We start from the raw sequence: 11109 nt of genomic DNA, 5'->3' as shown, positions 1-11109 counted from the left end.
CGTGGGAGCCCCAGCCTGTGTCGGTGGGGGGTGGGGGGAGCCCAGGAGCAGGAGTTGGGGAGGTCCAGGGAGGAGCTCTGCATGTGGACCTCCTCATCCAGGCTAGGAAGGCCTGGGTGCCCAGCGAGGGCTCCTTGGGGGCTGGGGGCGCCTGCGTCTGTGGGTCTGAGTAGGCGGCCCTTCTCTGTGGGGGCCCTGAGATCTCGCAGCCGGGCCCAGCCTCTCCGGTGGTCGCATTCCTCTCGGGCACAACTTTCGCCTCGGGCTACTCATGGTGAGGTCTGACCCCAGGGTCCTGGGGGAGGTTTAGTGGGAAGGCTGATCGCCTGACCGCAGAGGCTGCTTCCCCCCGGACCGGGCAAGAGCGGGCTGTGCCGCGGACATTCCTAGCGCTCATTTATCGAGCATCCACGTGGAAGGGGTGGGAGGAGGCCCAGGGACCCTACTCGCCGGCTGCCGGCCGCTGTTTGTGGGGAGCCTTGCGCCAGGAGGGGCTGAGGATGCACCTCTACCTCCCTCGGACCAGGGCCAGCCTCCTTCCTGGGGAGGCCTCCGGGCCTCTCCCACAGGGGCTGTGACATTATCAGGGATGTCAGAGGGGGCCTTCTCCGAATGCCCTGCAGGCTGTCCCCGTGATCCCTTGGGCCCCGAGGACCAGGCAGTGAGCACCCTGAGGCCTGCCCCATTCTGCCCTGGGAACAGGCGCAGGTGTCCTGGCCGTCCCTCCCCTTTGTGCCTCTTTACTCTTCACATTTCCAGAACTTCTGGGACTTTTTCTCTCTCCAGTGCATTTCATCCATTTTGGTCTGCCGTGTTGGTCATGTGGGGGAAGCTATAAGGTTGGACGAGTCAGTTGAACAAGGTAGCCAGCAGGCAGGGAGGTGATCAGCATGTGGGAGGGGAAGGAGTACCTGCTAAGTGGACAGCGGGGCCTGCTGGGTGGAGGGCAGGGTTTGGGCAAGGGCCTGGGAGCCTGAAAAGGCCCCAGATGAGACGGGGTGAGGGGTCAGCATGACCGGAGCCCAGGCCTCCCCGGGGCCAGAGTTCCCACCCTGGTTCTGCCTCTTATGCCTGGTCATAGCTCTGTGTGCCCAGCTGTAAATTGAGATGACTCTGATAGTTGCCTCCCTTCTCACTGGGGGCATTAAAAGCGAGTTACTGCTACTCGTGAAGGCCTGGGCAGTGAGCTGGTGGTGTTGTTTACATGCTGGGCTCCACCCAAGGTGTGGAGGGAGTGGCAGGAGGCTGCTTGCAGCTTAGCAAAGTCACTCTGGTTGCCCTGGACACTCAGGAAGGGTGGTGCCAGCCCGGTGGCCTAAGAGCCACAGGTCCCACCTTAGACCACACACTAACTCTTTGCGTGCCAAGGTATGTGGTAAGAGATTTAAGCAGTAAAATAATTTTTTACATTACGATGCGTTTTTTAAATAGATACTAGGGACAAAAATGAACTCGTTTACCGAACCCATCTTTTTTACAGCTATTATTTGAAATTGTGTTTGTTTTATAACAAATTTAAGTAAAAATATACATGAGGAGATTTAAAATTTTTTTTAATGTTTATTTTTGAGAGAGCACGAGCAGGGGAGGGGCAGAGAGAGAGAGAGAGAATTAGAAACTGCGAGATCATGACCTGAGCCAAAGTCAGACGCTTAACCGACTGAGCGAGCCAGGCAGCCCTAGGAGTAGGATTTAAAGGGAAGCGTCTGGAAGTGATACCTTAGCAGCTCACTGACAGAGCAAGAATGGGGAGGGGCGCCATTGGGGTCAGGACAGTCACCTTCCCAGGGGCTGAGGTCCCCTCGCAGCAGGGCCTCAGGCATTCCCCAGCTCAGTCACCCCTTCGACATTTTCCCCGATACTTGTGGTCTGAGGAGGAGAAAGGCTTTGTGTACAAAGGCGTTCGGTGTGGCATTGCATACAAACAGGAACCAAGGAGGAAGGACGGCCTCAGCGAGCCAAGCGGGGAAGGAAGTGACAAAGCGGGTGTCGCAGAACTTCCCGTGGCCCTAAGGATGCTTGGGACAGCCTCTGTCCACACGGGGAAACGCGGGGGCCGTTCAGCCTGCCTTGGGGTGTTCCCTGCAAGCCCGGGCTCAGAAACACAGACTGAGGGTTGAGGCTCTCGTGTGGGGTCTGTGCTGCGCTCAGAGTGTGGCTGTGCTACATTTACGATTCAGAAGCACATCTGTCCCTCCCCTAACAACTTCAATTCATTCCTGCTGAATGGAAAACTATTTCCATCAAATCTATCGGGGAATATATGCATTCTATCCCCATTCGGGATATTCCCCGCTTTTTTCACAGAGGGAAACATAGATCAGCTGGGCACAGACAAAATAAGCAGCACTGGAAAAGCGACAGAGAGCTTGTACGTAAGATGTGACGTAGGGACGGCCCGCTGCACCCCCAGCAAGAGACAGGAGCACCGGCGGGCAGGGGTGGAGGCGGGATCGGCAAGGTGCTGTGCTCAGTGCTGCTGGAGCTGGAATAAACATAAGTCATCCTCACCCTGTCTTTATTTGCAATGCTGCTGTTTGGTGCATCGTGAGTTTGTTTTACGTTACTTTTTCTTTCATGTTTGTTCATTTTTGATAGGTGGGGAGGGGCCGGGGTGGGGGGCAGAGGATCCAAAGTGGGCTCCGTGCCCACAGCAGCGAGCCCGACACGGGGCTCCAACCCACAAGCCGTGAGGTCATGACCTGAGCCGAAGCTGGACGCTCAACTGACAGAGGCACCCAGGCGCCCTTACCATCACTTTTGAGTTTTTAAATCACATTAAAAGTATTAGCGTGTCTTGTGTATTATAAGATTCTTGGGGCCCGTTTACATTGTGCCCGGGGCAAGTGCCTCGGCTGGCCTCTCCCTGGTCCTGTCCCGACCCAAACAGTCATTATGTGAGGCAAGTCTGTGATGACAATACAAAATGTTTTTTTCATCCATGCTATAAAACCTTCCCCACCTGAAAAACAAATAAAAATTTAAAAAAAGAGAGCAACGGCTTTGCATATGCTGTTTCCCGTCCCTGGAAAACTGCACAGCCCTTCATCTCCCATGTGACCGCAGCGGGCCGCAGCACCCAGGTTGGGCTGGGCTTACATCTGGGCATGGGCATCATGGTTAGGAATGCTCTTGCCATGACCAGGGGCAGGCACATTGAAGGCAAAAAAGATGTCTCACTTGGGAAAAGTCTGACCGGCAGGTCTCAGAGGGAGGGACTTCTGGGGCCCTCGGGCTCCTGGGAGTTTCTGCCTCTGCATAGGAGGCCACCCTCGGGCAATACCAGGCCCTACTGGTGGTAGGAGCTGAGCATTGCATTGGCACTCTGCACCTGGGGCTTTGTCACCTGCCTTCCTTCCCCTGGAGGTGCTGGGGTATCCTGCACCTGGGTCCCAGACACCTGGGCTGGAGCTCAGTTACTGGCTTAGAGCAAATCACTGAGTCCCACAGAGCCGGCTTCCTTAGTCTATTTTTATTATGTTTATTTTTGCGAGAGAAAGAGCCTGCGTGCAAGCAGGGGGAGGTGGTGGTGGGGGGTGGGGGGGACAGTGGATCCGAAGTAGGCTCCAGGCAGACAGCAGCGAGCCCGACACGGAGCTCAAACTCACGAACTCCGAGTTCGTGACCTGAGCTGAAGTCAGATGCTCACCCGACTGAGCTACCCAGGCGCCCCGCCCCGCCTTACCTAGATGAGAGCAACACTACCAACCACCCAAAGCTCGTGGAGAAACTGGGGTGCCTATGAGGAAGCTCCCATCAGGAGTGGCCGCTCACCCGATGTGAATTTCCGTTCTCTCCTGGAAGATGTAACAGGAGCAACGTGGAGCCTCCTTTGTAAGCTTTTCTTATCTGTAGCGTTTTGGAGATGTGCCTGCGTTCCTTAGTTCCCTCTGGATCCCTTGGCCCTCAAGGGTCATAAAACCTTGTAGGTTTTACCTCTTCAGTAGCCACTGATTCAGTCTGCCCGTCTGTGTCCACACTGTGCCCACCTTAGTCGGGGCCCTGCCTCACCTCTAGCTCATTCTCACCCCCCTGTTGGCAGATGCTGACCCTGGGCATCCCATCCTTGCAAGCCTCAGTGCACACGCTTGGTTCTCAGGCACAGCCAGCTGTCTCCCCCTGATACCAGCCTGTCCTGTTCGGAGGGCAACCTGGCTCGCCTCCCAGCCTCCCATGAATTTGGCTGTGGCTGAGCCACTGGGTTCTGGATGTGATCTGAGACAACGCAGTCTCTGATTTATTTCCTGAAAGGTGCATGCCTGTCCCTTTCCTTTCTTCCCCTCCAGTGGGGTGGGATGAGGACGCAGTGGCAGGAGCCGCAGCAGCCACCTTGGACCAAGGGCCACATGCTCAACGCTTCCCTGGCAGAGAGAGGGGAAGGTGGGAGGAGAAAGAGGCCAGGCTGCTGCTCCTCCCTGCTAGCCTCCATTCTGATCATGGCCGTGTCCTCTACCTGAGGCCACAGCCTGACAGGCACCCTGCTCCCCAGGCAGTGTGTTCCACCGGCACCCCCCTCCCCCCCGTCAGGGCTCCCTGTGGCTAGTCCTGATGCTACACCCACCCCGGTGGACCCCTTCATCACACTAGCCTTGGTTGGCTGCTGCTGTGGGTGCCAACCTGAGCTCCCCCCACCAAGCCCTGCCCTGAGCCCCCTCGCCACAGGACCGGTGCACCCCACTGCTGTTCCTCTTTCTGCTTTCCTGCAGGGCTGCCTCTGGGCTGGTCCCCTGTGCTCTCATTGTCCCTTTTCCTGCCCCACAGCTGGGAGACACTGGACTGACTGGCAGGTTTGTGGCCCTCTGTCATTTTGGGGGCAGCCCCAGGTGCCTGCTGCAGCCTGCCTTCCCTCCCTCATTGGACAGGTATTTACCAGGGACCCCTAGAGACCAGAAGCCTAATGCAGGACACACCCTCCTGCAGCTCAGTTCTGGTGGAGGGACAGTTACCGAGGCGTCAAGCAGAACACGGATCATGGCAGACGGCAATAACGTGCTGGGGAGAAGGAAGGCGGGAAGGAGCCAGGGTAGCTGTGCTGGCGTTAGACCAGGTGGTAAGGAAAGGCCTCACAAAGGCCAGCAAGGGAAGCTGGTGTGTGTGGGCGGGGGGTGGGGGGGGTGGGGGGCAGTGGACACAGGAGGAAGAGGGTGAAGGCAGGGAGGCCACAGGCCTGTTATGAGCCAGCAGGGCCACCTGTGACTCACTAGCGCCCCCTCTGGCCACCGTGTGGGGAAGACTGAAAGGGCACCACCCCCTGAGGAGGGTGCTGTCGCCACCTGGCGGGAGGAGAAGGCGACAGCAGTGGGGCCAGAGGGAAGTGGCCCGTCGCCCTGCTCCAGAGACGGAGCTGACTAGGGGACAGACGCGGAGCGGAGGAGGGTGTGTAGAGCAGGCGAGCTGAGAGGGGCCGTGCTGGGGAGTCCAGAGCTGGGACGGGCGGCGGCGGAGTTGGGAGAAAGCACGCATGTGGTCTGCTCTGGGCACAGGTCCCCAAGAACAGAGAAGGGAAAATCAAGGCCCCACAGGCTGGCTTGAGTCACATGACCGGCTCAGCCCAGACGGCAATACCGCCTTGCCAGAGGGCCTGCTCTTCCCCGTACAGGGAGTGTAGTCTCGGATCAGACAGACAGACGGCACCACCATGCAGAAAACATCCGGTTTATTAGGATTAGCTGTGGTGTACATGGTTCCTTTGATAGTTCTGAGCTGATCACGAGTCCCCAGTAACGGTACACAGGTAGGGATGCGGCTGAACACAGACAGTAACTGGTAAACTGCTTAGAAAATCACGGGGACCCCAATGGGTTATGTTAGCGATTTGTGAAAGAAAGAAAACGTAGCGTGGGACCTTGCCACGGGTGCAGAGCAGAGCAGGCGGGTTTTTGTGGCCTCCTTCAGTGCTCTCGCTGCGAGCCCCCGTGCCCCCCAGAAGCTGGATGGGAGGGCCGGAGACCATCCACCCCCCTCCCTGCAAAGGAGCAGCGCCCCCCTCTTCCTGCTTACAGGTGGCATCTCTTCCCAGAAAGACTGTCAGCCATGAAACCCATTTCCATACGGACCGGCGTGACCTCCAAGTTACAGGGGGAAGGTGCTGCATCCACGACAGCACTGGGGCCTAGTGTCCCGACAGGTTGCCCCGTCGCATCTCCGGAATCCATCTTCCCACCTGCTCGAGGCCGGGATACGTGTGACCCAGCTTCCTTCCCTTCCAGACCCAGCTCTTCGTCGTGGCGAAGGCAGGACTTGGAAGTTACGAATGTCAGCACGGAGCATGGAGCCGTCAACACTGAGCAGGAACTCGGTTCAAGACTCACACACACAGCTGTCCCAGGACAGGCAGGCACGTGGCACTGGCGTGGCCCCGCGTGGGACTCCAGACACAGCTGGTGTCCAGCTCCCACCCCTGCTCCTATTCAGCAGGTGGGGTGGCCTGTCAATGTCCCCGTCCCCTCCTAGATTGGGAGACACTCCTGCTTCCAAATAATTCTTTGTTCTAATATAGGCGAGTCTTTAACCAGATATGCAAATGTGACTGATTTAGAGCTTTCGTATAATCTCTGTTAGAGCTTTCATATAAATAAACTCATGCATCCAAAAGATTCCCGGTCAAACCACGTGCCTGATATTTAATTTGGGAAATAGCCTGGCCGGCACACGCTTCTCGGAGAGGCCGTGGGGATGGGAGGGCGCGGGCACTTTGTGTGACCCGCGCTATCACAGCTCCGGGCAAGAATTCCAGATCTGGGTTCAGGGGCGTCTCAAGGCTTGAGGGTCTGCGGGGGGAGTTTCTGCTTCTCCGCTGAGCAGCAGAAACACCAGTGGCCCAGCTGGAACAGGCCAGGGCTGACCTTCTCTCTCAGTGCATTTTTTACATTTTTCTCCTCCGAAGAGAAGCCAGAGAAGGAAGACAGGGCAATGAAAACCCCCCTCCATGGGAATGTGGGCCCTGTCCGTGCCCTTCCCCCACCGGAGGGGCAGGAGAGCACAAACCCCGGCCCCCGGGGCGAGCATGACTTTCAGCTGGGGGTCGGGGTCTGCCCACCGGAGGAGGGTGCCCCGCTCTTGGCTACGCAGTGGTGGGGTCAGGACCCCTGGACAGAGAGCGCGAGGGATGCCCCGCTCCGGACACCCAGACCAAGCCTCAGAAGAACAGGGGGTGAAAGGCAGCGGTTCCCACTGCCGAAGGAAGAGGAGTGGGAGCCCCAACTCCCAGTCTCCAAAGTCAGAGGGCCTGGCAGGGGAGCGGCCGCCTCGTCTGGGGCCTTGGGGCCCCCGGATTGCACCCTGCGGTGTGCCCCCCAACGGTTCCACCCCCACCCGGGGTCCTGGTTGACGAAGAGCCTCATGAGGTAACAGCAGTCCCGCTTGAAAGTGAAAGTACTCTGCAGTGGGCGGTGATCCCCGTTTATTGCTGGCGCTGAGTGAGGGCCACGGGCGGGCCTTTGGGGGTCGGCACCTGAGAAGGGCAGGTCAGGCGCTGCTGGGCCCTCTGCTGGGAAAGGTCGCCCTGGGGCCAGCCTCGCTGTGGCCTCCGGGTCCTGCAATCCTGGGCAGGGCCACCGAGTCGGGACTCTCTCGTTCTGCCACCAGAGGTGGCTGTGCCGCCAGCACCGAGGCTCCCAGGGCGGCTGTGGGCCCGGACCAGGGATGGGCCCGTAACCGCCCACTGCTGGCGCTCCAGGGCCCCGCTTTCTGGGGGGTTGCACCTTAGCGCCTTAACCAGGGCCCTCCCGCCAGCCTGTCCCCCTCCTGTGCGGGGGCATCAGGCTCCCATAGCTTCAAGCCCCCCTCGGTCCCACCCACCCACCCACCCACCCAAAGAGTCTCTGCTTTAGAATATACAGTATATATTAGATGCTTCATCTTGAATACGCTCCCTCTCTGAGTGTCAGGTCAAATTAGTCACGTGAGGGAAGGCGGCCTCCGAATATGTAAAGCACTCAGCGGGCGCCCACCAGGCTCCCTGGCAGGAAGGAGGGGATTCCTGACCAAGTTCTTTTCCAGGCCAAGCTTCCTCCCATCCCAAAGCCCAGCTCCAGGCTGATGAGGAGCTGACATGGGTCATGGGTGACTCCTCATGTCAAGGAAGTCCTGGGCATTGTCTGGGCCTCGGGGGGCACGTGAGACTGCCCGGGGAGGTGACGCCTGCCACCTTGTCCCACGGCCAGAGAAAGGCCACAGAGCGAGGCCAGCTGGGGACGGTCTTGGGGTGGGGGCTGGAGGAGAGGGCAGGAGGGGAGACTCTGATTATTGCGGTCAGGTGTCCGGGGAACACCAGGGATTCCTGGGAACCTTGTGGGGGCTGGGAGAGGCAGGGCAGAGGCTCCGCTTGGTTTTAAGAACATTTGAGCACATTCTCTCCCTGGGAAACTTGCCTGTGGCCCTTCTCTGTGCATGAAGTGTCTATCCCTTAATGTAGATCCAGTGACAGACAGCCTGATATATGCGAAGGATGTCTTGTTTTAAAGTAAATTGTGCCAGGGATCCCTCTGATTTGTGATCCCCACCCCTGCCCCCTGCAAGCCACATCTGACAAGCCAGCTTCTGCCCTTCCTCTGCCCACTTCCCCGACCCACCGGCTGTGGGCAGGTCACGCAGCCAGTTTGCTCAGAGCGGGGACTGCTTTCCCGCGGCTGCTGTCCTTTGGGAGACCCACATGTTTATTTCGTGGAAGACGGAGTTGGTTACTTCTGGAAGCTCTTTGTGGAGAACGTGGTAGGCACCTTCGTAAATCTGCAATTGGGAGAGACAGGAAGTCAGGGCCACAGGAAGGGACAGGTACAGGCAGGGAGGAGCCAGCGGGTGCTCCAGGCTCTCTCCCCATGCGCCGAGGACTCCCCTCTTTATGCTGTTGTTGTCTTTCGATCAGAGGACAGCTCAAATAAATTAAAATGTCCCAACGTGTTCTAGGGGTGCCTGGGTGGCTCGGTTGAGCGTCCGACTTCGGCTTAGGTCATGGTCTCGTGGTTTGTGGGTTCAAGCCCCGCGTCGGGCTCTGTGCTGACAGCCCAGAGCCTGGAGCCCATTTCAGATTCTGTGTCTCCCTCTCTCTCTGTACCCCTCCCCCCTCACACTCGGTCTCTCCTTCAAAAATAAAAAAACATTAAAAAAAATTAAAAAAAATAAAATGTCCCAACATGTTCTAGCATGCCTTTCCTTACGCACACCCTCCCTTGACTCTACTCTCTCTAGCTATGGACCCGTCTGGGCCTCCATCTCGAAAGGGTGAGTTCCACTCACTGTCTACACATCCTTGCCTTCCGTCTGGTGCTCAGTGTATTCCAACCTTTCACTCCCACCAGCTCTCAGCGTGTGTTCTTGGCACCCCCTCCCATGACCTTCCCCTCGCAGTAGCCAGGAAACGCTTTTTGCTCCCGTGTGATCTGACTTCTCAGCTCATTCAAAAGTTGACCGGTGTGAACTCTCTAGAAACACTCTCCTCTTGTGGTTTGCATGGCTTTCCGCCCTCACGGTCTTCTTCCTGTCTCACCACCAGCCCCTTCTCAGTCTAGGCTGTACCTACGGCCCTGCTGACCTTTGCATGCTGGCAGGGCCCATGGGCGTGGCCGTGGGTCTCCTTGTCCTTCCCTGGAGTAACCCTGTCCAGTCTCGTGGTTTTAAAACCACTCCTGTGCTGGTGACTCAGGAATTAAATCTCCAGCCAGATCTCTCTCTGAACTCTAGATGCGTATATCTGACTGCCTATTTGTAGGACTGCCAATAGGCATCTCCAAATTTCTTTTTTTTTTTTTTAACCGTGGTAAAAAAACAAAAAAGATAACATAAAATTTACCACCTTCATCATTTTTAAGTGTACAGCTCAGGAGTGTTAAGTATTTCCACATGGTTGTGCAACAGATCTCTAGAACTTTTTCACCTTGCGAAACTGAAACTCCCGTTAAATTCCCTCTCCTTCCCCCGGCTCTGGGCAACCACCATTCTACTCTCTATTTCTATGGTTTTTGACTCCTTTAGATGCTTCACGCAAGTGGAATCATACGGTGTTTTTGCTTCTGCAATTGGCTAATTTCACTGAGCATAATGTCCCCAAGGTTCATCATGTTGTAGCATGAGTCAGAACTGCCTTCCTTTTTAAGGCTGAATAATATTCCATCACTGGTCTAGACCACATTTGATGTATCCACTCATCCACCGATGGACGTCTGGGTTGCTTCTATTGCTCGGCTGTGGTGAAGAATGCCCCCATGAGCACGGGTGGTGAGCACCTTTTGGAGACCCTGCTTTCCTTTCTTTTTCCGAATTTCTAACGGGACCCTCTAACAGGTGGCTCAAAATGGAATTCTGGATATTCCCCACACCTCTGTCCCAGTGTCTCACAACTGGGAGCCGAGTCTCCTCCCTGGTGCAAGCCCACAGCCCAGGGCTTGCCCTGCTCCCTCCCAGCCTGTCTCTGGCCTCCAGTCTTGCCTCCACGTGGCAGCTGTGAGGACTTCTGGAGAACTGAAATCAGCACATGTCACTCTCCAGCTCCAGATGCTCAGGTGAATCTTCATGCAACCCAGAGAAAAAGTCCCGACTCTGGGTACGCGGGCCACCACTCCCTTGCTCGGCTCACACGCCCCCTGCTGGCTGCTTGCACACAGCCCGATCTTTCCAACCTGGGGTCTTGGTGTGCTGTCCCTCGTTCTAGAACATTCTTCCACCACTCTCCCTGTGCGCCCCATCTGAAGCAGGGGCTTCACCGTCCCTCTGGTCGGCCAGCCCACCCCTGGCACCGACCCCCTGCATCATCATCCTGGTCGCGTTTCTGCTTAGTGCTCATCTGGCTAGGACGCGGGCCACATGGGAGTCGGACTCTGCCTGTCTGGACCCCGGGCCTGGCACAGAGTAGGTGCCCAATGAGTATGTGAATTGAAGAAGAAACGGATGAGAGGGGGGTGAATGCATAACTGAGTGGTCTTCTTGGGGCTGGGGTGTGCCACACGGGAGGCTCCCACCCAGGCTGCCAGGTCCACCGGAGTTTTCATGCCCTCTGGCACTAACACAGCCAGCTTTCCTCTCCCCGCTCTCCTTCTTGTTCTTCATCCACAAGTCTGCATCTGGTGTTTGGTGTGGGCCGGGGTCTGCTCTTCGTACTGCTGCAAGGGGAGC

The 11109-nt window shown here is 57.2% G+C and overlaps 1 protein-coding gene across 5 annotated transcripts in view; it reads right to left on the bottom strand.

Moving 5' to 3' along the window:
* Positions 1-5639: 5639 nt before the first annotated feature.
* Positions 5640-11109, bottom strand: part of MGLL (monoglyceride lipase) — a 162283-nt gene continuing 156813 nt past the window's right edge. For all 5 annotated transcript variants that reach the window (XM_019430943.2, XM_019430941.2, XM_019430942.2 and 2 more), the window contains one exon: positions 5640-8730. In XM_019430943.2, the coding sequence (XP_019286488.2) occupies positions 8605-8730 (126 nt within the window). In that variant the 3' untranslated portion in view covers positions 5640-8604. The remainder of the gene's footprint in view (positions 8731-11109) is intronic.

The sequence above is a fragment of the Panthera pardus genome, unplaced genomic scaffold (assembly GCF_024362965.1).
Source record: "Panthera pardus isolate Hobbes unplaced genomic scaffold, ASM2436296v1 HiC_scaffold_8, whole genome shotgun sequence".
Classification (NCBI taxonomy): domain Eukaryota; kingdom Metazoa; phylum Chordata; class Mammalia; order Carnivora; family Felidae; genus Panthera; species Panthera pardus.
Note: the sequence above shows the minus strand (reverse complement) of the source record. Positions and strands in the feature narration are given on the sequence as shown.